The sequence below is a fragment of the Ursus americanus genome, chromosome 9 (assembly GCF_024610735.1).
Source record: "Ursus americanus isolate L20-20 chromosome 9, mUrsAme1.1.p, whole genome shotgun sequence".
NCBI lineage: Eukaryota > Metazoa > Chordata > Mammalia > Carnivora > Ursidae > Ursus > Ursus americanus.
Window position 1 is genome coordinate 36,080,427 of NC_142135.1, and position 26,822 is coordinate 36,107,248.

Sequence of the window (26,822 nt, forward strand, 5' to 3'; positions counted from 1 at the left end):
GAGCCAAGGGCTCCTTTGACCCTACTTCGTTGGGCTGAAATGAATCCTGATCCCCACACCTGCCATCTACTCTCTAGGAGCCTGCCGTGTAAAATGGCTCTCCTTAATGCCAAGACTGAACCAGCTTGACTTCCAGATTGGACAAATTCTCCAAATGCCTCACTGCTGGCTTCCATCTGCTAGATGGGACCACCTGATAGCAATAAAATGCCTGATTTATACCTAGGCTTGCTAGGACCTTCTTCCAATACTGAATCTTAGATGGCCCAGCTACGCTTTCCAGTTTCCCAGCCAAATCTCAAATTCTACATTAACTCGGGGAAAAGGTGTCTATACCTTGTTTGACCCTATTTCCACTAGCCCTTGCTGTTTAACAGCCAATACGTTTTAAATCTGAACCCCTGATCACTTTCTTACTCTTAAAAGGCAACGAGCTTCGGAAGTTCAATATAATTATTATAATAGAGGATTCTCGGTGGTTATAAGAAAGGTATGGCTGGAGAAACAAGAGCCAGTTGGCCAATACCACTAATAAATGTGTTTGCTATACATGTATAAACATCTTTAAACCATCTTACCTTACTAATAAACCTTCTCAAATACATTTAATTTAATGCTGTTATAGCAAGTTGATTAGATCAAAAGAATACCAAAAAAACAAACTTCATTTTTTAAGGTGTTTTTTTCCCCCAACCTGAACAGCTGCATTAGTATGAAAAGCATACCTATGGGCTACTAATATGAAAAAAAGCTTTACTTCCCAATCATTGGAAATTCTTAAGGATTTCTATAGGCCAGAAAGAACCCTGTTTCATTCAGCTCTTGAAAAAAAATGAATATTCAGAGGCACGGTAAGAACGCTAAGGCTAAACCTTGATACATTTCAAACATTTACTTAAACATGATTCAGCTGTGGGATGTGAACTTTACATATTTACATATTCCGCGGAGAAAAGAAGTCTTGTCTGGTCTGACAGCTGTTTTCTGTTTGATCGATCTTGATACGTTGGGAATAAAACTTAGTTATGTAGTAGCAGTTATTAGCACTCCAGTAAATTTGAAGGCTCTTACCTGTACATTTGTAATCAGAGGCTACCCCTTTAAGCACAGCATCAAAAATGGATATTTCCACTCGCTGCTTTCTGTGGTGACAACTTAGAAGCAAAGAAGGCTGGGACACAATAAAGTACAAAAAAGGTTCCAGCTGCAAGTCACCAGTTCCTCTTCGTCCAGGCTGCCGAACGACAGTTATACCAAGTGCTTGTCTAGCAGATGACCTTGTGGCTGCATGAAGACTTTCAAGAGAGATGACCCCTAGTTTTTTCCCTGAAGGAAAAGCTACGCTGCTGCTCAAGAGATCTTCCGCTGTTACGGTAGAAATACATGGCTGGCCGGGCTTAGCAACATCTGAATCAACTTCTGGCAGATTTAATGAACTCTTGCCTGCTTTTTCATTATCCTTATGCTCTTGCGATTTTGATTTGGGTATGGCCGTACAGGAATAGGTCATTAGTGAGATTCTACTTGCAGTAATAAATATGTCAAAGGGAATAAAATTGAGATTTTTTACAATCGATGACTGGCGTGAGGGACGGGCGATGCGATGCTGACTGGTACCGCTGTGCTGCTCTATTTGTACTATTCGGATTTTAACACTGTCACTGCCAATTCCACTATCCTGAGCGCCACTGTACCGGGATGAGGTTTCAGCCACGCTTCCATCACATGTATCCATTTTTTTCTGTTCTTGCTTAGAGATCTGTAAGGAAAAAGAATAATTTAAACTAGTTACGTTCCAAGTGTTATTATATATAAAGGACATTATAAATGTTAAAAATGGCTCTAGCATAACTTGTATCAGAGTTTTTGTAAAAACAAAGTGACCATTTAAAAAACTATTCATATTAAAATTCCAAGGAAATACCTGGGAAAAAGCATCAAATGTGTGTTTCTATTATTTAAGGAGACTTTTGGGTCTGAGTCAGACTTCCTTTCTTTGGACTAACAGTCCAATTAAAAATGCCTCTTTAAAGAATTATGTTAGTATTCTTCACAGTGATTTTTCAAGTAGTGCAATAAACTATTTTCGAATCATGATTACTATTGGTTGAAATGATATTTTAGGCAGATGTAGTTTATATTGCTTACCTTTGTCATTACAGAATTAATTTGTAAGTTTTCGGATAGGAAGAAAGACAGGGAAAAGTCAACAGTATTAAATTATGAAGGACAAAGAAAAGCAAACTAAAATAAAATTATTCAAAACGAAGTTTATTTTCCTCTTTAATAGGACTTGAAACAAGAGTAAACGTAAGTGATGAAGCAAAACGTAAGTAATTAAAGTCCTCGAAGGTAGATTTTTCCTTTGGGCACTAAAGGCTACTCATTCTCAAAATTTTCCATCAACCACTCCTTACGTGGAGAACAAAGAACAACTTGGTGGCAGCACCGCACCCGAGATCTCTACTTTGCTTCTCTGGTTTCCCTTTCTTAGGTCTTCCCAACCATCAGTTTGTGATATGCTATTTGTAGTAGGCTAGATGTTTCACTTGGTTTTTCCTCCAAGTAACACAGATTCATTAAAGAAACCATGGCCAACCTGAGAAAAAAACCAAAATCCTCCCGACTACCATCTTATCTCCAAACAGAGCCAATGGTAATATTTTAGTGTACTTTCTTTATTTCTCCCCCACCTGTGCAAAAAGGTGCCCCCCTCCAATCCCTGCTTGGTTATGATCATACCATAGAGCCAAATTGTACTCAAATTTGGCATATGCTAATATACTCTTCCTGGCTTTCTATAAAAGCTGCATAATACTTCATTAGTGTTAGGAACATTTGTTCAACCATTTTCATATAATTGGATATTCCAGTTTTTAATTTTTGACAACAAATCTCTATGAAAAACATCTAACATTTCCTTAGAACAGGCTCCTAGAAGTGGAATTACTAGGTAAATGGTATAAGAAAGTTTAAGGTTACCAATATTGTTAACACCCTTCCAAAAAAGGCTACATTAATTTATATTAGCACCATCAATTATTCCCTGGGTATTGCTTATCATTTCTTAGGCCTTTCTTTAACTTGATCGATAAATATTGTATCATTTTTCCACATGGCACAAATTATGAGTTGCTTATGAAAATGTTAAAGGGCTGTTAACTAATTCAGGACAATGATGTAACAGTCATTAAAATTTTTTAAATATTTCTTGCCTATTGATTTTAAAGTGGTTGAAGGAGATACATATTGTTATAAAAGTCCAACACGAACTATCTGAAGCAAAAAACAACATAGCTCTGTTCTTTGAAGACACTATGTCCTTTTCAACCATTCTTTCTCTACGGTGCTATTTCCCTGCCTGGAGTGCCCCCCCCCCACCCCCGCCCCGAGCTTGCTGTAGCTGGCAAACACAGAGTTATCCATCGAGACTCAGAACAAATGGCACTTGTCTGAGAATTGTTCTCTCATTCTTTTCCTGCTTGGTGATCCTAGCACTTGACACATACTTCAATTTTCTCCTGCAATGCTCTGTAGTGGCACTATTAGATAGTGTTAAAACATTGACAGGCTTTAGAGGCAGATGGATGTGGGGGCAAGTCCTTTACTTTCTGACTGTATGATTTTAGACAAATTACAAACCTCTCTAAGGCTCTATAACCTCATCTGTAAAATAGGGATTTAAATTTGATCTCAAGAGTATGAGGATTCAATGAGCTAATTTGTCTAAAGAGGTCAGCATAGTGCCTGGTATACAGTAAATACCCAATAATCGGCAGCTGCCACAGGCCTGTCTCTTTACCAGGTGAAGGACTGCCAAAAGGAACTGGGCCACATCATTTGGCTTCTATATATCACTAAGGAGTACTGGAGAGCCTGGCACACTGCAGAGAGGATCCATAAATGTTCGATGATATGTTAGTTTCTGAAAGAATATTAAATAAAAAAATTGCTCTGCAGCCTAGAAACACATGATTGCTAGTATATAAATACGTGTGGACACAGACTGCCCATATGCTGTACTCCTGAAGGTCTTTCTAGATATATTCACGGGCTCTTTCCTAATCTGTACTCTCCACCTTGTGGGCTGACCACACTTCTGCTTGCTTATTCTCACAGTCTCTGCTGGGTCCTCAACCTCACACTGGGGACATTAATACCCAGCCCACAAAGCTGCTTCAGAATTAAATGAGTAATGTGTTGAGTACACACAGCGGTGTACAATAAAGAGCAAGTTAAAAAAAAAAAGAAGTCACCTTCTTTGTGAAGACTTCCTCAACACTTCCAGATGTGCTAGTCTTTCCAGCTTTTACACTTTCATAACAAACTAGTATTTACTATAATAGCACTTTTCACACTGTGTTCTGTCTCAGAGCAATTCATTGTAAGCAATTGAAGATAAAAAAAAAAAATACCACTGAGTATGTTTGTTATTTGCCAAACATTGTTAGCACAAACCCACATTTTCTATACCAAGTGTTACAACCCTTTGAAGGGGGTAGTGTTATCTCCATTTCACAGGTGAGGAAATTGAGGCTTAGATTAATCAATAGGTCCAAGGTCAGTCAGATATCAGACTATCGGTAAGAGGGAACGCCATTAGTATTCCTAGCACACACCATACTCCCCGTAACATAGCAGAGCTTAATCATTATGTGCTGACTGAATAAATAAGTGAACACATTTAACTTAAAAATTCAGTAAAATAAAAAATAAGGCAATTATCAAAATAATTTAACTTTAAAGCTATTATAAAAATTTCAAATATACCTCCAAATCCATTACTAAGAATTCTCAAATAATACATGAAAAAAACTAGTCAAGGATTTACTGCCCACGTTTTGACACATTACAAAGAAAGTATCTGTATACAACATAATAAAGAAATAATAAAGAATTCCTTTAGGTTGAGTTCTGTGGCAAACTCGTATCCAGAACTCAACCATTTTTATTCTATCAGGAAAGGCGACCACAGTTCACTCCACAAGACTACTTTCTATGCATACAGCATTACATTTTCTTTTTCTGATTTAGAGATTTGTATTTAAAATCTGGTCTCTCCTTCCTTAAAGTAAATTAAGGGTTCCCTAATGGTGTTAACATGACAAAACAAACCGCCTATAGGTAGATATGTAGTGTCCAGCCCTATTATGTGTTGAGATTGCCACATTCAGCTCTAGTCAATGTCAAGTAGCCTGATCTTGAGATATAAATAACCAGCAAGGGCAGGATGGCAGCTATCAGCTTGGGTCACGCAGGTTACTGAACAGAAGTCAGATGGTAACTAATTCTAGTCACTACCGAGCAGAATGGAATTTGAACCAATGACCCAGAGATGAAAGACTCAATGCTCACTGGGGGAAAAAAAGTACAACTTTCTCAGTACTAGGAAACTAAATTCTTAAAACTGGGTTAAAAGCCAAGATTTCCTCCATTTTTCTAAGTTTCTGCACTATTTGTAGCACTGAAATAAATAAGCTGATGATTTTTGAGACATATTTAAAAATGCATTGGTTTGTCACCAGTTCACTGCAGATTTATCTGTTATACTAAAGAGTATCTGGCCTGCTCTTGAGAAAAGTTTTATAATTAATTATGTGTGCTAAGCCCTAAACTTGGGCATCAATTTACTATTCCTTTGTGGAAAGAGAAAAGTTCACAACGTAGTAACTCTGAAAATAACTTTTGCTTTATTATCGTCTGAGGGGACTAATAATTTAAGTTGTCAAAAAAGAGCAATATCTGCTTGCTGTTAGTGAATGCAGCAGAAACATGGATCTCTGGGCAGTGCTGTTACATCAGCTCTCCCACTCTTTACCTAACTCATTTAAAATGAACAATAAAAGTTTTCTTTAATTAGCTACTGGTGTGCATTAACATGATCATGATTAAACCATAAAAACCAACTGTACATTACTCTGGTCCCCTCTTCCATATGTTTTGAATTATTCTGTTTGAAAATGTACTTTGCGTCCCTTTTAAAAGTTCGACCTTCTGCTTTCAGAGAATTAAATGCATATTACTGCAGTGAAGAAGATAATGTTTCAGACCTCCAGGCATATATTAAACACACTGGCAGCACTTGAGACAAAATGCTTTACTTATTAGATACTTCCTATTCTAAACAGTGTCATCAAAGGCTAAAAACAAAATCCATATAAAAGCTGCACAATGCTTCCACACAGAACCCGTGCCAAAATCCCTGTACTTTCCAACTAATGAGGAAAGGATGTGTACTCTTAACATATGAATGTAAGATTTTCCAAGCATTCACTTTAGGAAACTGGGCTATTGATTCCATATGGGTTATGTTAAATGAAACTGTATTGGTAAAATAACCTTTAAGATATCTGGCATGATAACTATAATTAAACAATATTTAAAAGACTAAAACAAAAGGGAATTTGGTTCCACAATGGCTAATTAAAATAAAATGAAAAAACACAGCATGCCATCTATCAAGATAAATTGTTATTGTTTAAGAACTATTTAAATACTGTTAAAATATACTTTTAGATAAAATCTGAAAGAGCTGGAAAAATATTTGTGGCTTAAAAATGGATAGTTTGGTGAAGAAAAAAGTATAGGACTCTGAAATTGTATGCGGAGATAACAGCTTTAAAGCCTTGAGCACAACCAGATGGTACTTAAATCAGAGGAATTCTACAGTTTCACTATCAATGGGTTTCAGTATGAGAAGATTTTTCAATAGCTAGGAAAACATGTCAAGGTGATAGTTTACTTCTTCGATCATTTCAGCGCATTTTCCCATCCTTTCACAGCTCTCCGTGGTGCAGATACGCGCCACCATGGGGAAGGTGCTGAAAGCTGTACCAGTAGCTGGGGAGCTGTAGCTAATTCCTCCTTTTCATGTATGGAGATAGGTAAGTTTACTAGCTCACCCTGGAGTCTGGCAAGAGCCACAGTCTCTCAGGAGCAGTGGCTAAAACCATACTTAAGTATGTGACAATACCAGAGAATGCATTAAAATCATTTCAAATGACATTAATTAGATGTTCTTCAGTGACACCGCAGAGCAGAGGAAGATAAGAATGACTGACTGAAACTTCTGGTTTGGCCGCATCGACATTTTTAGGAGCACATTAAAAAAGTCAGTCTCATTAATAAAAATGCTGCAAATAAATGGATAGTTAAATTTTTCAAAGAAAAATGTGTCGAAACCAACCTCTTGAGAATGAACAAGGTGTAAAACAAATACAATTTTTGCTTTGACGGATGACAAAAAAAGGCAATTCAGCATCTATTCTAATGTTTTAATTTGCATTACTTCTTTTAATTTATCATTTTAAGGAAACCTTAACTATACAGGAACATCGATATATCTATATGTTTTCCCACCTTCCTAGCATAATTATGGTTCCATAACAGCAACACTGAAGTAGTATTTCTACCATGCAAAGCCATACTTCAACCTTCATCAGAGTATCTTTTGCCAATCACGAGATCATTTCTCACATCCTATAAATTATGAAAAAATCAAGTGTGAAACCACAAAATCAAAGTGACAAACACATCTGTATATCGCTGTGACATTTATTCTAATTTTACTGTCCTTGATAAAATGTAGTAATGTTTTCAAAGAAGTAAAGATCTTATAAAATCAAACACAATAAAAAAAATCAGTTAAAAAAATCGTTTACAGAATTTTAATGGCTTCACATACTGGAATTACAAAGGAGAGTTTTTACCAACTTGAAAAATTATGTGCCTATTGTCTAAATATTCGCAAACATCCTCTTCTGGCTGTATCTTTTAGAAGTTTGGGTTTGGGGATGGGTTGGGGTGGTGCTGCTGGGAGAGGTTCCTTGTATATCCCTTTAACACAGAGCGTACTCTGGAAGCTTTACATAAACAGGAAATTGTAACAATCAGCAAGACAATTCAACTTGATGAATTAATTTAATCAAGCAAACAACAAAGTATATCTTTAAGTCTCAAATTTTGGGGATGTCAGCATTGCCCTTGATAAACGTGTTATTTTATACATGAATTACCATCGCAGCTCAGTAACGTACTAGGTAAAAATTATCTAAGCACATTAAATTAGTTAAAAAAATAGAAGAGTAAATTGCCTTCTATATGAAGCATTTCCTTAAGTGTCACCAATCCATGTTATTTTTTACTTAAAAACCAAACTTGAACAAGCACGTGTGCACTTGGGTAGTACAAATACAGAGTGTTTAGAAAATCAGGGCTTTTTATATTTTATTTCTCTAAGCCAAATGTTCTACCAGATCCCACATAATATAATTGTTCCCAGTTGGATGGCAAAAAAAGTTTTCACAATACTGCAGTAATTATGCAAAAGAGCAGAACTAATGATACCCATCACTGCTTAACAAATAGAATGGTAAAGAGTACTATAGTTTCAACTTTTCCCTTTCATGAAGTTACTTTTCCGGCTCTTTGAAGTAACAATATGAGGCCACTACTGCTTGCTAAGTATCAGTTCAAATATTCACATTTCAAGACCAGCGCTAAATGCAATAAAAGCAGCATGGAGATAGTTCAAGCAAGGTTGTGTTTTACTGTAGCCCATGTTTGGTCTATTGTTCTAATTAAAGTTGTAAATTACAAAAAGGGACCAGTTCTAGTGCTAAACGGACTCTAATACCTTGATCATTATCAGTGTGTTTCAATATGATAAGCCAAACAAATAAAAAAAAGTATACACACCAACCTACCCACACAAGTTCAAATCTTATGGAGATTTTATCTGCAGTGTTGACCTTTAAACTTTCGTGTCTGTCTGTCCTTTTATACATATATGATTTCATAGCATAAGCTCATTTTCAGGAGCTTCTAAATTCATGGAAAAAAATTAGTTCCAGGTGAAACTTTGCATAGAAGGTCTTAACTGAAAGTTTTCATTCTCTCTCCCTCTCTTTCTCTACGTCTATCACATATAAAGTTGGAATAGGTTGGTCATTCTTGTTCAAGGAGACCAGATCTAACTGATTTATACTAACTTCTGCATTTAAGTTTGACTTGTTTGCTTTTTGTAATGAATTCAGTTTTTAAAAAATAAAACTTGACACAGTCCGGGAACTTGGATCTTAATCAAAACGGATGCCTTTACATCGGAAACAACAACCTGCTTTGAAATGGCCACAATGTTAATTCTTAAAAAGTGGCTACTGTGTGTACAAGGTAACTACTCTTCATACTCATGAAATCCAAGGTTCATTCCACCGATGTCAATGTGGAAACCATTTTGTCTCAGGGCTGCTTAAAGATTTTCAATAGGATTAAATCAGCTGCAAGTCCTTATTATATCAGGGTTTACAATTGTGTCTGAGTCAGAGTCTGTTTCTCATAGACTTTTACTCAGAGACTGACTTAGATTGGCTCCTTAGAGCTAGTCTGATTTTACTAGAAACAACTGTATCACATCAGCCACTCTCATAAACTTGCCTTAAGATTGAATCAGCCCTGACCCTGAAGCAGATGAAAGTTTACCGAGCCTATGCATTCTCTGTTAAGAGTCACAGAAAAGTTTGCATTTAGTTTCTGCAGCAGGGCAGAAGTAGAATATGCTTATTAACCATTCTAGCGGGCCTTTGCCTTGCAACTATGAACCTGATTTTCTGATAAGAAAACTATAGAACTTGGAGAACTTTCTATTGATAAAAAATACATACAAATTCTTATTTGATTATTTTATCCTTCAAATCACATATACTCCTTTACGGAAACTATGTAGGGTTTATGGAAATGAAACAAGAGTATGCTCTTAAAATGAATTTTTCCCTCGTTTTCAGTACAAGTTAAAAATAATGAAAATGGTTTAAGTATATCCATAATTAACTTTATCCAGTAGCTGGTTTTCACTGCCAAACAGAACATAGTTATTTAACAAAAATACTGAGCTGATTTTATTATATATTTTATTTACTAAATCTAAATAAGCCTGGTTTGGTTAACTGTAGATTCTCCTCAAAGCAAATCTGAATCTTGGTATTCTCTACTATGTAGAGACAAACTTTTATTGGCTACCCGTTCACGTCATGATAGCAGATCAAATCAAAACTGAACTAAAGCTACGTATTGATTCTCTGTGTTCTCATATGTTGTCAATACCTTAATGATGCATGCAATGGACTTGAAACGCAAAATGGTCAAGATGTTAGAGAAAAACATGTGCTTATGCCCTGCAGCCAATTCTTCTTTTCCATTAGAAGAACTTTGTTCTGTGCTGCTACTCCATAAAAATCATCACTAGGCCAAAATGCCCTTCCGCACAAACTGCTTTGATCATAGCCTCTCCCTTTAATCCTTACAAATCTGAACTATTCTCTAAATCAGGTAAATATTCCTAATAATAGTTGAGGTCAGCTAGCCCTACACCATCAGTTAATTTTCATATACTGATATGTCCTAAATAATTCTTGCTGTTCTGAGAAAACAACTTTTTGTATATTAATGAAGGTAATCCAACATCTTATCTTAAGAATATTCTTGATCATGTTGAATTGCTTGAATAAAAGTTCAGAAGTTAAAAAGAAAATGTAGATGAACTCCTCCTAAATATCAGGCATCATCTCTACAAACATTAAAGGAGTAGATAAGTCTGGAAACTCCTGAGAAAACTTTCTCAAAAAGCTTTTTAATAAATTTTAAATAAATTTTAATCATAGCTGTTATATGATTACTAGATGATCTTATCAGAATGTCTCTTGTTAATACTGAATTTCAGAAGATGATATTCACAACAGTTTATCAAATTAGCATCATTAAAGAGAAGTGTTCTTAGTATTTAAAATTTACATCTCTCAAAACTACTCTAAGAACAAAGATTTTTTTTTTTAAAGATTTTATTTATTTATTTGACAGAGAGAGACAGCCAGCGAGAGAGGGAACACAAGCAGGGGGAATGGGAGAGGAAGAAGCAGGCTCCCAGCGTAGAAGCCTGATGTGGGGCTCGATCCCAGAACGCCAGAATCACACCCTGAGCCGAAGGCAGACGCTTAACGACTGAACCACCCAGGTGCCCCATATATTTTTTTTTTTTAATGATAGTTCTAAGGTAATGTTATTCAGTCAAGTATGGTTAATGTTTGGACTTTAGCTATAATAATTCTATGGGATTAAATACTTCCTGAGCTTCTTGAAGATAGAGCCAATGTAAATTAAGCAAAATGTGTAAAAAATATTTCACATTATTCATTCATTCAACAAATTCTTATTAAGCATACACTATTTGCCAGGCACTGCTAGGGACACAACAGAAACAAAGTCCTTGCCTTCATGGAGGTTACATCCCAGTGGGGAAATCAGATCATAAAATTTTATGTAACACACACACACCTGTATTTGCTGATGGACTGCTGGAATATTATGAGAGAAAGACAGGAGACAAAAATGATTTGAATTTTTTGCCTGAGCAATTATAAGTATGAAGAAACAAGGTTCTCCAGGTTATGCAAGCAGCTTCCCAATCTGTCTATGTGTTATGCCAATGCTTTAATAATTCGACTTTCAAACTTTGCCTATTTTCTGAAGAATCATAAATGACCACAGTGATCTTCACATAGGGAGATGACGACACTCACCACCATACCCAAAGTCCCTTTGGGGGACTTTACGATGTCTTCCTAGTTTTTCTATCAAACCAAACCCCCAATCAGCTAAGAACCATTCAAGGGAGAGCTATAATTAGAGATGGTTTTCTAGAATTGGGCCTAGATCTCATTCTGCACAAATACTTGAGGACAGAATGGTGGGCCAAGACATAGAGTCATGCCACATCCCCGGAAAATCAAAATGAGATGTAGAATATTTCTTCGGAGGATTTTGGCCCTTGAATAGCTGAGACTAACAGAATTATTAGCCAGTTGAGATAGAGAAAGGAAGAGAGGGCTGAACTCTTAGAAGACCTTACTATTTCTAATTGTCTTTCAGCATTTCTACTTAGATGTCCCATTATGAATACCATGCATCTAAAAGATCACCATAGGTCCAAGTCTAAAATGGCAGTGGCAGGTGGGTACTGGGTTTCTGGGCTGCTAGGGTGGTCCAGGGCACAGCTGGGGTGGTCCAACTCAAGAGTGATGCCCATGGCAAGGGGGGCCCAGCTCGCATGTGGAAGGCCCTTACCTACTTCTTAGCACTCTCCAGTGTAGGACTGAGCATGCTGCACGTCTTTCTAAATTGGCATCACAGAAAGCATGAGAGCCCTGAGTTCATCTCCCACCCCAATCTCCACATCAGTTCCAAGCCCTTTCCCTGGAGAGATGGTAATCATACTCTATACCATAACTCTCATGTAAATCCATGTCCGACTGCTCATGAAGATGAATAAACAGAACCTGGACCACTACTCAGTGTGAACCATAGCACTGGTTTGGACCAGGACTCTGTACATGGACCAGAAAAGTATATGGGACCTTAAGTTCACCTTATATCAAATGTTGACCAGTATACTGAACTTCCATTCCTTTGCTCATGGCAGGAGATGGCTTGAATAAATAACTTACATTGGTCAAAAATTAAAAATGAATAAAAAACTAAAAAGATAAAAGATTATCATAACGTTCTAAAATATCTTTTCCCAAAAATATCACCTTTACAACTTAACTTCTTATTTGTTCCTTCCCAAAAGGCTCAAATATTGAATACACCTTCCTGGTCCCTACCAAGTACTGCTGGTCATTCCTTCACTTCATTAGTTACTCTTGTTGTTTCCTTTGTATTTTTTATTCTCACTGGCCCTTCCCATTCTACACTGGCTAATTACAAAAGTTCCTTAATTAGTTTCTTTCACTGGTCTTTCCCTTTCCTAACCTATCCCATATAGCCCGGCTGGATTACTCTTCTCAAAACATTTAAAATAATTTACTTACAAACAGTAAGTAAATCTCACTAGATAGTAAGGTCCATGAAAACAGAGGACTTTTTGCATGTTTATTTTTCTACTTTATCACCTGCATACAGAACAGTGATTGGTACACAGAAGGGACCCCATAAATATTTAGTGAATGAATGAAGAAAGAACTGAAATGAATCATTTGCAAAGCATTTATTTAGGTTCCTGGGTGAAAAAGTAGACATAAGGATCAGTTAAACTGGAAGGCTACCTTCTACGTTAGAGATACTTTACTAAAGATGGTTTTAGAACACATCTGTTCCAAGACTGAAAGAGACCAGGATTTGGACTTGTTGAAATGGCAGTAAAGACACTGATGCCGAAGGAACCACATAAATGAAGAAACAAAAGACAGGAGAGAACATGGGCAAATGTACGGCAAAGGAAATGCCCTGACCGGCTCAAAGAGAAGAGGCGCTAACAGGAATAGTGGAGGACGAGGCTGCAAAGGCAGGAGAAAGCAAGATTCTAGGTGGCAAGTTAAGAAAATGGAATTCTTAGTTTTTCTGCCAGTCTTCTTTAAAGCAGAGCCTTTTGACCACCAGAATCAAAATAATCTAGGGCACCTGTTAAAATAGAGATTCTCAGGCCCTATGTCAAAAGTATCTTACCTGAAGGTGACACCTGGTGACCTACACTTACAACAAACTCCCAGTAATTTTTATGGACACTAATATTTGAGAAACATTGCTATATACAATGGAACATTAAAAGAACTTTCTGAGCAAATAAATGACAAACGGTGCTGTGACCAAAATGTGCAGTGGGAGTAGGGATTGCGGGGGTCGAGAGACTGTAGGTAGCACCACCAGTTAGAAAGTATCAGCCAGATGACCAACATGGGGATGTGAAATTAAATAATATATGGTGTAGTGGGCATTTCTTCTATGAAGCCTTCCCTTTATAAGCCCACAATAACTCTTCTCTCTCCTACAGTCCTGTAGGACATACTATCTTTATCATTTATCTGGTACTTAAGCATATGCTACCTTCTATTGCTATTTTCTTTGAAGCCCTTCGCTCTATCTCTTAACTAGATTATAGCCCTCTTGGGTCCAGAAACATGCTACGTCCTTTTTTGCAGATCTTATGCACAAAGCTTGTATACGAGGTGAGATAAGTATATTGGATGACAGTGATGATGGTGATTAAGATGGCAATACTGATAACCTAACTACTTGATTCCCTGATAGTCTCTAAAGCAATACCATGCACTTATTGCATGCTTAGAATGTGCTTGGTACTTTTCTTTGTGCACTTACCATATGTTAAGCACTATTCTTTTTTTTTTTTTTTTTTTTATGTGACAGAAAGACAGCCAGCGAGAGAGGGAACACAGCAGGGGGAGTGGGAGAGGAAGAAGCAGGCTCCCAGCGGAGAAGCCCGATGTGGGACTCGATCCCGGAACACCGGGATCACGCCCTGAGCCGAAGGCAGACGCTTAAGGACTGCGCCACCCAGGCACCCCTACTATTCTATATCAACTCATTTAATCCTCAGAACTCTGTAAATTGGGTACTATTATTATCTCCATTTTAAGATAAAGAAACTGAGGCCCAGATAAGTAACTTGCTCAAAATCACACAAATGTGCGTTACAAGGTGTAGGTGGGATTTGAACATTGGAAATATGATTCAAGGGCTCATTTTTAAAATCATCATCTACACAGTCTCTATTTCGGAGCCTTATTTCTTTATAGCCCTTACCACAATTTGAAATTTTAAACGTTGTTGTTGTTTTGTTACTATGTCTCCCTACTAGATGGCAAGATCCCTAATTGCAGTGACTAGTTAATTTCGTTCACTATCACATCTCTAATGTTGGGCACATAGTAGATACTCTACAAATACATGCTTTGTAAATGAATGAATGAATGAATGGAAAAAATAAGGAAAAAGAAGTAGGAGTAAAGAGTAGAGGAATGAAGCAACAGATACCATTATGAGTACCTAAGGGACTAGCAAGGCTTTTATTGTTGCAGATTTCAGACAGATGGCTTCCCAGAAAAAGCCTTCATCAATACATGAATGTATTTTGAAATGCTGAAAGGAAAAATCCATTTGCAAGGTGCTGGGACCAGGTGTGTCTATTTTAGCAAATCACTGTATTCAAGAACAGGAAGCAGAGCTTGGAGATAGAGCACTGCACTGGGGAACTGAAGACCTGGCTGAGTTCCACTGTTTCCACTAAGTCACACCTGTGTGGGGCTATGTGGGGAAAAAAACTGTCTTTGTTCACAGCTTTCCTTTTGTCGACATGGAGTTAAAATAGGGTAATCTAGGCCAAATTCAAATTCTCAGTTCAATGCATCTGAATCATGCTTCTTAGAGCTGGAAGAGGTTCTGGAGTTCATTGTTTCCAGAGATTTTCAAACTACTTTTTAGCCACAGTACTCTTTCTTCAAAGAAAATATTATGGGGTGATGGGGTAGTGGGTAAGAGACAGGTAGTCAATATGCACAGTATGGAAAACAGATAAAAGCAAAGTTGCCCCAGGATGGTTTTATAATGAATGTGATATGTGTGTGGATTTGAAGGCCACAAAACTCAAATCTGCTACTGGTCAACCGCCCTTTGATATAATTTTTAAAAAGTTTTAATTTAAATTCCAGTTAGTTAACATACAGTGTAATATTAGTTTTAGGTGTACAATATAGTAATTCAACCCTTCCATACAACCCAGTACGCATCACACTCCTTAATCTCCATCACCTCTTCTACCCATCTCCTCAGCCCCTCCCCATTCTGGTAACCATCAGTTTGTTCTCTATAGTTAAGAGTCTGTTTCTTGGTTTGCCCCCCCCCTTTTTTCCCCCTCCGCTCATTTGTTTTGTTTCTTAAATTGCACATATGAGTGAAATCATATGGTATTTGTCTTTCTCTGACTGATTTATTTCGCTTAGGATAAAACTCTCTAGCTCTCCATGTCATTGCAAACGGCAAGATTTCATTCCTTTTTATGGCTAATATTCCATTGTATATATATGCCACACCTTCTTTATCCATTCATCAGTCAATGGACATTTGGGGCTATTTTCATAATTTGGCTATTATAGATAATACTGCTATAAGCATTGGTGTGCATGTATCCCTACGCATTAGTATTTTTGTATTTTTTGGGTAAATACCTAGTAGTGTAATTGTTGGATCACAGGGTAGTTCTATTTTTAACTTTTGGAGGAACCTCCATACTATTTCCACCAGTTTGCATTTTCACCAACAGTGCAAGAAGGTTCCCCTTTCCCTATATCCTCACCAACACCTGTTGTTTCTTGTATTGTTCATTTTAACCATTCTCACAGGTGGTGATATTTCATTGCAGTTTTGATTTGCATTACCCTCATGATCAGTGATGTTGAGCATCTTTTCATGTGTCTGTTAGCCATCTGGATGTCTTCTTTGGGAAAATGTCTATTCATGTCCTCTGCTCATTTTTTTGGTTGGATTATTCATTTTTTTTTGGTGTTGAGTTGTATAAGTTCTTTATATATTTTGGATACTAGCCTTTTAACAGATATGTCATTTGCAAATATCTTCTCCCATCCTGTAGGTTACCTTTCAGTTTTGTTGGTTGTTTCCTTTGCTGGGCAGAAACTTTTTATTTTGATGAAGTCCCAATAGTTTATTTTTGCTTTTGCTTCCCTTGCCTCAGGAGACCTATCTAGAAAGAAGTTGATAATGGCTGATGTCAAAGAAGTTACTGCTTGTGTTCTCTTCTAGGATTTTTATGGTTTCCTAGCTCACATTTAGGGCTTTCATCCATTTGGAATTTATTTTTGCTTATGGTGTAAGAAAGTGGTCCAGTTTCATTTTTCTGCATGTTGCTGTCCAGTTTTCCCAACACTATTTGTTGGAGACTGCCTTTTTCACATTGTATATTCTTTCCTGCTTTATCAAAGATTAATTGACCATATAGCTGTGGGTTCATTTCTGGGTTTTCTATTCTGTTCCATTGATCTATGTGTCTATTTTTGTGTCAGTACCATACTGCTCTGATCACCACAGCTTTGTAATATAACTTGAAATCTGGAATTGTGATGCCTCCAGCTTTGCTTTTCTTTTTCAAGGTTGCTTTGGCTATTTGGGGTCTTTTGTGGTTCCATACAAATTCACAATCAGTGGAATTTTATTTCTGGGCTGCAAGAGTGGTTCAATATTTGCAAACTAACTGATGTGATACACATTATTAAAAGAAAGGATAAGAATCCTATGATCCCCTCAATAGATGCAGAAAAAGCATTTGACAAAGCACAACATCCACTCATTATAAAAACCCTCAACAAAGTAGGTTTGGAGGGAACATAGCTCAACATAATAAAGACCATGTATGAACAACCCACAGCAAATATCCTAAATGGGGAAAAATTGAGAGCTTTATTCTATAAGGTCAGAAATAAGACAGGGATGTCCACTTTCACCACTGTTATTTAATATAGCACTGGAAGTCCTAGCCACAGTTAGACAACAACAAGAAATAAAAGGTATCCAAACTAGAAGAAGTAAAACTTTTATTATTTGCAGATGACATAATATATATAGAAAACCTGAAAGATTCAACCAAAAAACTAGAACTTATAAACTAATTCAGTACAGTCGCAGGATACAAAATCAATGCACAGAAATCTGTAGCATTTCTACACACCAATAATGAAGCAGCAGAAAAAGAAATGAAGGAATCAATCCCACTGTACCAAATACAAGATGATACCTAGGAATATACTTAACCAAAGAGGTGAAAGACCTGTACTCTGAAAATTATAAAACACTGATGAAAGAAATCGAAGAGGCCACAAAGAAGTGGAAAGACATTCCATGCTCATGGATCAGAAGAATAAATATTGTTAAAATGTCCATATTACCCAAAGCAAACTACACATTTAATGCAATCCCTATCAAAATCAAAAGCATTTTCACATAACTAGAACAAACAATCCTAAAATTTGTATGGAACCACAAAAGATGCTTGATACCTTTTAAAATATATGCTTTAATAATTCACATGCTATATAACCTATTTAAAGTGTAAAAATCAAGGTTTTTTTTCTTCCAAGCTTTTATGTAAATTCCAGTTAACATACAGTGTAATATTAGATTCGGGTATACAGTTTAGTAATTCAATACTTCCATACAATACCTGGTGCTCATCTCAATGCCCTCCTTAATCCCCATCACCTATTTAACTCACCCCCCTGCTCACCTCCCCTCTGGTAACCATCAGTTTATTATCTCGAGTTACGAGTCTGTTTCTTGGTTTTCCTCTCTTCCCCCTCTCCATGTTTGATTTTTTCTTAAATTCCATATATGAGTGAAATCGTAGGGTATTTGTCTTTCTCTGACCAACTTCGCTTAGCAGAATACTCTCTAGCTCCATTCACATCATTGCAAATGTCAAGATTCTGTTCCTTTTTATGGCAGAATAATATTTCACTACATTTTATTTATTCATTCATTAGTTGACGGACACTTGGGTTGCTTCTGCTTTTTTGTTATTATGAATAATGATGTTATATATATTCAGGTACAAGTTTTTGGGTGGACATATGTTTTCATTTCTCATGGTTACATATGTAGGAGTAGAATTGTTAGATTATATATACATAACTCTGTTTAATCTTTTGAGGAACTGCTAGACCATTTCCAAAAACAGCTGCAACATTTTACATTTTCACCAAGTGTACGAAGGTTCTCATTTCTCCACATCTTTACCAACACTTGCTATTATCTGTCTTTATGATCATAGCCATCCTAGTGGGTGTAAGGCAGTATCTCATAGTGGCGCTGACTTGCATTTCCCTGATGGTTGATGGTATTGATAGTTTCTTCACGTACATATTGGCCATCAACATATTTTCTTTGGAGAAATGTCTATTTTTTAATTGGGTTATTTGTATTTTTATTATTTATATGTAAGGATTCTTTATATATTCTGGATACAAGTCTCTTACTAGATAGGTGATTTGAAAATTTTTCACCCGTTATGTGGGTTGTTTTTACACTCTCTTAATTTTGATGAAGTCCTATTAACTAATTAGGTATAAGCTTTTTGTGTTATATATTCAAAAAATCATTGCGTAATCCTTGGGTAACAAAAATTTATGCTTATGTTTTCTTCTAAGTTTCATAGTTTTAGCTCTTACATCTAGGTCTTGATCCATCTTGTGTTAATTTTGTACATGATGCTGCTTCTTTTTATTTCCATAAAATCGGTATTAATATCCCGTTTTATATCAGATTTTAGTAATCTCAGTCTTCTTTTTCTTGGTAAGTCTATCTAAGAGTTTGTCACTTTTGCTGATCTTTTTAAAGACCTGAGTTTTGATTTTGCTAATTTTCTCTATTGTTTTTCTATCTCCCCTTGACATTTAATAGAAATCTTAGAGAAAGTGAGGAGTTTGGGGCTAAGGCTGTAGGAGTTTCCTACCTATGACCACATTGTCTGGGATGGCTCAAGCCAGTCCTTTTCCTACCTGTTGTTTTCTTTATTCATAGTGTGCCGTACTATTTCTCAAATTTTCCTGTTCAGATGATAAATTATATGGTCACATACCAAGAACCCAGGCCTAAAATGGGATTTCCTATAGGTTCTATCCAGCTTCCTCCCAGTCCCTTCTTTTTGAGTATTCTTTGTGGTCCTGGCCTCAGATATAAAGTAAAAAAGTGAAATAAGAATGATACAAACCTTGAAGAGATATACTTGCCGCGAGATTGGTGGGGAAAAAAGTTTTTGACAATGCTTGCCAACTAACAAAGAACGTAAAAGAATTAGTCTTCATTCATGTCTCTCTCTCTCTCACTGTTCTTTTCATTCTTTTATAAATAAGTATAAAGTGTGGTTGAGATCGTAGTCAAATATTCTCAGGAACTGCTGTGGATGAAGCAGTCTGTTCATGGGTTGCTGACTTTCCCATCGGGCAGGGTCCTATATTCTATTCTCCAACTCTACCTGTGCACATACTCTTCTCCAATGAAAGACAGCATTCCTTAGTACAGTGCCACCCTTTTGAAATAAGGAATAGTCTTTGAATAAGGGGTATCCTTACTCTCGAAAGAGAGGTTACAGGGCTTAAGAGGTTAAGGGCTTAAGAAAAAATAGGGGATCACACTACTCCCTTTTGCTACTTGCCTCCCACACTTAATCAGACCCAAATCTATGAGATGTCAATAATTTACTTTCTATTCTATTTGTTCTTTCTCCACTCTGCTAGACCCGTACTCTCCAAGCAGTAGGAGATGGGTTTTTGATTCAGTGCCTCTGCTTTTCCTAATACGCCAAAGGCATATATGCAACAAATACACTTTTATAAATTATTGCAGTATATTTCATTCACAATAGGGGTCAGGAAACTTCATTCAATATTTCTAGAAAAACTCTCCACTAATCAAGGAACATTGAATATATTCTAATGTACTTTATTTGAACCTTAAAATCTTTTATTTGTACCTTATTAGTCTAGAAATCTAATCTGTTGTGTTGGCTTGATTATTGCATGTTACTTACAAGACTTCATTTTATTTTAACCAAATGTGCTTATTTTTTTCCTGCTATATTGGTCTTTAGACTTTACTTAAGAGAGGATATTTTAAGAACTGAAGTTCTAAAATATTTTACAAGAACTTGTTTGTTAACAAGAATTTGCTTGATATGAAAGTTAAATCACAATGAAAAATTTGGTATGCTCAAGGTTTTCACTGGAACTAAAATGCTCATTAAAAGTCATGGAAAAATATTACTGCTATTTTTGGCAATAAAACACAATGATGAAACAAAGCTTCCTTAACAATGTAAAGACAGTGGGACAGTGACTCAAGGCACTGGCAGATATTTTATTTTGATACTTAATGTAGTTCACAGAATACCAGTTGACTTTATTCTTAGGAACACATTTAAAAAATGGCAGTGATGGATTTTCAGGCCTGGTTACACCTACCAGGAAAATGACGCAACCATTATTCACCTCTCCCAACTATGGTTTTTACTGGCATCTTCTATGAGTTACACTTTGGCACTCTTCTAAACATCATCAGGCCACAAGCTCAGTCTAAATCAAATATTTTTATAAACTAAACAATCCAGTGCTAAAAACTACCCAAGTTACAAAGACCTAATGCTGTTTCCGTTCCAAAGAATGGGCTATTTTATAGGGGAAAAAGTGCTTACTACATTAAAAAGGAAATAGTGCTTTAACCCAAAAAAACTAAGCTGTACAGAACGTTGAAAAAACAGGATCAAACCAGCACTGGCCACCAAGTGACAGATGTAACCTGCTAATGACCTTTTTCCAATCTCTGTAACTTATGAGACCACTAACAGATTATTTAGGTAAGTTAGTTCATATAGTATTGGGTCAGTTAAGTTAGATTCATAAAAAAAAATTCTGTTCATAGACATAGTCTGCATCCCTAATTCTGGCTAACATTCTTGCAAGTACGAGCCACTATTCACATTACTATTGCAAAAGAACGAGTCCAGTATATGTCCTACTGATGATAGGTGAGTACCATTACCTCTGCATGTGGAGAGTATCTGATTTTCAAAAAGTTGAGGGAATACAAACAAGTAAAGCTGGCAAGTGAAACTAATAAACCAGTGAAACTTTCATTTTCCTACATTAAATACAGATATACTAAAGCATATTCTTTGTACTTGCTGCAAGTTTTAATTTGAAATTAGTTATATAGTGCCTGGTACATAATAGGCATGTTGGAAAATACTTGTTGAATGAATGAATGCAAAATATCTGGTTCCCATATAAATCTGGGAAAGCCATATAATGTCAAGTTCTACATAAGTAATATTTGGGAAGCCATAGCAATTACATCATACCTTCTCCTTTTCCTTGAAAAACAAAGACCATCAGTCTTTACCCGAGAAGTTTTGTAACTGGACTAACTGTTCAGCTCTACTGATCTCCCTCACTATTACTCCTCCTCCTCCTCCTCCTTCTCCTCCTCCTCCTCCTTCTGTTTTGTTTTGTTTTTGATCTCTCTCACTTTTATCACCTCTATTGATGTTTTTATCGCATAGGACATTATACTGGTCAACAACTGTAAAATATTTGCTAGAGACACTCATTAAATACATCCGTCATTTATTCATTTAACAAACTGGTGCTGAGCTTCTGCTATGTGCCCAGTAAATTTTAGGCATGGAGGATGTATCAGTGAACAAAAAAAGAAATTGAAACAAACCCCCAAATCCTGTTCTTATGGAGCCTATATTCTATGAAAGTAGAAGTAACAAATATAATAAGTAAGTCATATAGTATGTAGGTAAATCATAGGGGGTATGAGGAGAAGAGCAGGCAGGGGACACCAGGATTTCTAAGGAAGGATAGCAATTTTTAAAGGGTAGTCATGCTAGGCCTCATTAAGAAGGAGATATTTGAGCAAGCAGCTGCTGGGAAAGGTCCCCACAGAGGCCTGGTGGCAGGAAGCATGCCAGGCATGCTCCAGAAACAGCCAAGGGGCCAGTATGGCTGGAACAGAGTAAACAATGGAGAGTGCAATAGGAGAGGAAGTCAAAGACTAATGGAGGGGCCAGATCATACAGGGCCTGGAAAGCTGTCGTTGTAAAGGCTTTAAGTTTTCTCTGAGAGAAACAGGAGCTAGTGAAGAAAGCTTTTGAGGGGACAACAGAATCATTTAGCTTAGGTTTTAAAAGGATCCCTGGCTGCAGTTTTGAGAATACAAGGAAGGGAGAATAGAATACAAAAAAGGAGATGAGTCAGGAAGCTACCTACTTAGCAATCTAGGTGAGACACGGTGGCTTGGACAAAGGCAAAATAGTGAAGGTGGTGAGAAGTCGAATTCTGGGTATATTTTGGAGGTACGACCGACAGGATTGCCTGACACATTAGATACGATGTACAAAAGAAAAAGAGGTGAGTATGACTTCATAAATTCTGGCTTTAGCAACTAGAAAAATGGGAGTTGTCAATGACTGATATGAAAAAAGACTATGGGTGGAGTAGGTCTGAAGGAAGAGAAAGATGAGAAATTCCATTTTGAACATGTTAACCTCATACAGTGAAATGCCATGATCCTCACATTACCATCCCAGTTCATTCTCCTCATCATGCATTTATTTGTAGATTAAAAATAAATCTATTGCCTTTTATATTTTCAGGCATTCTAGCTAGCATTGTACTGGAAACCTTATGTGTCTTTTATTCATTAGAACCAACATTTCTCTGACTGCAGTAGCTGGAAATTCTAGTCTACCAACTAGAAATGAAGAGAAGTTTCTGCTTGCCTTTCGCTTACCAAAACCAAATGTGTTTATAGCTTCTTGTCTCCTAGATTCAAGAACAATTTGGGCAAGATGAAATGGCTATGGAATAAGAATCTGAGGATCTACAGGTCAAACTCTGGCTCTTCCACTTACCTGTGATGAGACCACAACATCTCAATGATAACAACACAAAATAAATAATACACCTACTTCATAAGAATGGTGTGAGATTAAATTAAATTCTTTTTTTTAATTGTATATTTTTATTTTTTTAATGTTTTTAAAATAATTTTTATTTTGTTTTATTAGTCACCATACAGTACCTCCCCAGTTTTTGATGCAGCGTTCCGTGATTCATTATTTGCATATAACACCCAGTGCACCATGCAATATGTGCCCTCCTTAATACCCATCACCGGCCTATCCCAGTCCCCCACCCCTTTCCCCTCTGAAGATTCTGTAAGTGAAAAAGTTCCATGCATTGTGAGAATTATACCAATGTTAGAAGCTATTAATACATTGTCCATCACTTGCCGAATATTTTACACATGACTTCTCTACTGTTTTTGCTCATTCATTTATTCATTCATGCATTCCAGCATCTTACAAAAAGGAATGAATGTAGATGGAAATTCTTGGAATAATCTCTTAACAAACTGGTGAAAGACTTCTGAGCAACTTTCTGGGGGTTTCTTCACCCTTTCACTCTACCCTTCTAAGAGCTACTTAGATAATAGTTACCTTAATGATTTATCTTATGTAGGACTGATTCCTTTACAATGAATTCTGCAACCAAACATCCACACTAAAATTAAAGGACAAAAAAGCCCTGGTAAAATAACAGCAGGCAGCCTGATAAAAGAAACACCAATGAAAAGTGGGCCGTGGTACACATTACTGGAAGAGTCAACTGGACTGATTCCAGGTCAGAACAAAGCTAACTCTTAAGATATGACTTGTGAGAGATGAGAACAATGATATGTGGCAGGAGAGGAAAGAGTGGGTCAGGGTCTTGGCCCTGACTAGTGTCAATTTATTTTGTAAGAACTTTAGCCTGCCCTTGATGGCCTTTCATTCTTATATATGGACAAGAGAGCATATGCAAGTAATCTTATTATGGAGAAGAGAGAGTATGCAAGTAATCTTACTCAACCATCTGATCATATGCAGAGAGACTGGGAATTTTGCGGACAAAAGAGGGTAGGTGCCCAGTTTTGGGACGTGAAGGTTTCTTAAGAATCTTGGTGAGTTAGCAATAGAACAGATTCCTGCGTTCTTAAACAAACAAAATTGTGGAAATAATCTCAAGCTTTAACAACTTTCCTTAACTGAAGGAGTCTGTGATGAGGATCCTTTAGTAATTCTTTCTGAACTATGTTCTCAGACACAATTTTATTAGGGCATTTATTCATTTAGTTACTGATGGGGGTATATTCTGACATAAGGTATGAGCTCTTTCAAGGTTGGGAAGATATTACAGTCATCCTTGTAACCACAGGGCCCCTGGAACATACATTATAAAGAGTCAATAAAAGTCATTTTCCTGATTCTCCTGCTCTCCCACCTCTTTATTTCTGAAAGGCTAACTCCAGAGCTCTTGTAGTGAGATCTCATGTATACTTCATTATCCCTTTGTGTCATGGGCTGCTCACACAAAATGGTTAATGAATGCCAAGCAATTTCAAGGCAGAAAACTTAGAATTTCAGACCCAACATTTCCTTATAAAGAAATGAAATGCTTGAGACATAAGGGGCCAGTATCATTCCTGCAATTTTTTTTATTATAATTTTTTTTTTATTATGTTAGTCACCATACAGCACATCCCTGGTTTTTGATGTAAGGTTCGATGACCTGAATTGTCATTTAGATTACACTTTGCTGTCTTAGGAAGAGGAATTTTGGCTTGGTATTTCTGAGTCACCCTTAAGTGTTTTTTATTGCAACACTGTGATTCTTGTAAATTCATTATTCTCAACATGTCATCATGAAAATATTCAAACATGCAAAAAGATGAAATAATTTTATAGTAAGCATTTGTATACCTAAAATATAGATTCTCTAAAGAACATTTTTTTCTTCACTTGTTTTAATAACTATCTAGGGATGGAATGGGTCTCAGCAGGGAAAAAAAGGCACTTTTATAAACCAATTATTTATAATTTTAAGAATCAACAAAAATTTTAATAACTATACCTTTATTGAGTTCGTATGTGGGAAGTCCTTTACCTACATCATTTTTAATACTTACAAAATTCCTATAGGGAAGCTGAGGCTTACAGAGTTAAGGAACCTGGCTAAGTGCCACAGTAGCTCTCTGAAAGCTAGACTTAAGCCCAAACTCATAGTCTTTAATGTTCCATACTGATCCTAAAAAGCCAAAAGAGGAAAAAACAAAACCAAACTAAACAACTGAAGCAGATGTTATTGATTACCTCTCCATCACCCTATTTTAATTTCCCCTATTCTAAGAGAAATCTAATTTTTCACCCCCCCGGCCCCCAATCCCATCCTATTAACAAGGGACTTGTTGTACCCCTGAATTCTCGTGGTGGGGTTAACCCCACTTTCCTGTGATTGGTTCGGAAATACGGGCAGAAGCTATCCAGAGAGGGAACTCCCTAAATCATAGGGCTTGGTTCAGGAATGGGCATGTGACCAAGTTTGGTCTAATAATTCATGGGAAGAAGTTTCCTCAGGGCTTCTGAGGAAAAGCTTCCTCACCCCTACAGAGAGCTTTGGGAAGCAACAGGATGCCAGGAAGTACAGACACATAGCCAGAACTATTACAGCTACAGTGTGACTATGAGGAGAGCAGTCTAAGGATGAAGCCAAAAGGAGTGTAGCAGAGGAAGTCAAGAGAAAGGAAACTGTATTAAACTGAGATAACCTTCAAGTGTACCCTAGGTCTGGAGTTCAAGTTATGAAAGCCAATAAATTTCCTTACTGTATAATATTTTTGGGTTTTCTGTTATTTGTAGCCAGAGACATCACAGCTGACTGGGAAAACCAGTCAAAGAAATGATACTTTAAAAACAAAATTAAAAGTAAAAAAAAAAAAAAATTAAACAGTTAAAAGAGAACACAGTTAAGGATTATATTCACAGGGCTATATGAAGGGCCCACTGAGTTGGGAGGCTGTGGTTAGTAGGTATTCTGTGGAACTTCATTCTGGGGTTGGAGTTAACAACAGCAACAGTTTTCTGAGGCTGTTCATGCACAGAACTCCCGGCCCTCCTTAAAGAATAGTCTTTATATTTCTGTCAAAGATTATAAAGGAATGAATTATTGTCAGGCTAAAATCCTGGATGGGTTCTTGCCAGCAGACCCCCCCACACAAACTACCACTGTGTCACCTAATCGCAACACTTTCCCTTCTACTCTCAAGAATTTAATTAAATTAGAAGTCAGCAGACCCAGGTTCTAGTACTAGCTCTATCCAATTACCCTTGACATTTGCCTTTCTAGGATATAGTTTCCAAACCTGAAAATCCCTGGGATTGCTCTATGTAACAGAGGATTGGATATTCATGAAATACAAATATAAGGAACGATTAAGGAAATACAGTATGTTTGCTACTGCACATTGGTAGGAGTTTTTTTTTTTTTTTAATCAGTCACTATTAAATAAGAAATAATGCTAAAATAATTGACAAAATATCACAGAGAGAATTTAATATTAATATTAAAGTTAATATTTATTACATT

At 36.6% G+C, this 26,822-nt stretch overlaps 1 protein-coding gene and 1 pseudogene across 7 annotated transcripts in view; one reads left to right on the plus strand and one right to left on the minus strand.

The window, feature by feature from the left end:
• Window positions 1–26,822, minus strand: part of VPS13B (vacuolar protein sorting 13 homolog B) — a 760,370-nt gene that overhangs the window by 199,226 nt on the left and 534,322 nt on the right. For all 7 annotated transcript variants that reach the window (XM_087864704.1, XM_087864702.1, XM_087864703.1 and 4 more), the window contains one exon: window positions 1,072–1,759. In XM_087864704.1, coding sequence (XP_087720830.1) covers window positions 1,072–1,759 — 688 coding nt within the window. The remainder of the gene's footprint in view (window positions 1–1,071; window positions 1,760–26,822) is intronic.
• On the plus strand, window positions 11,991–12,322 carry LOC123797843 (cytochrome c oxidase subunit 6A1, mitochondrial pseudogene; annotated as a pseudogene).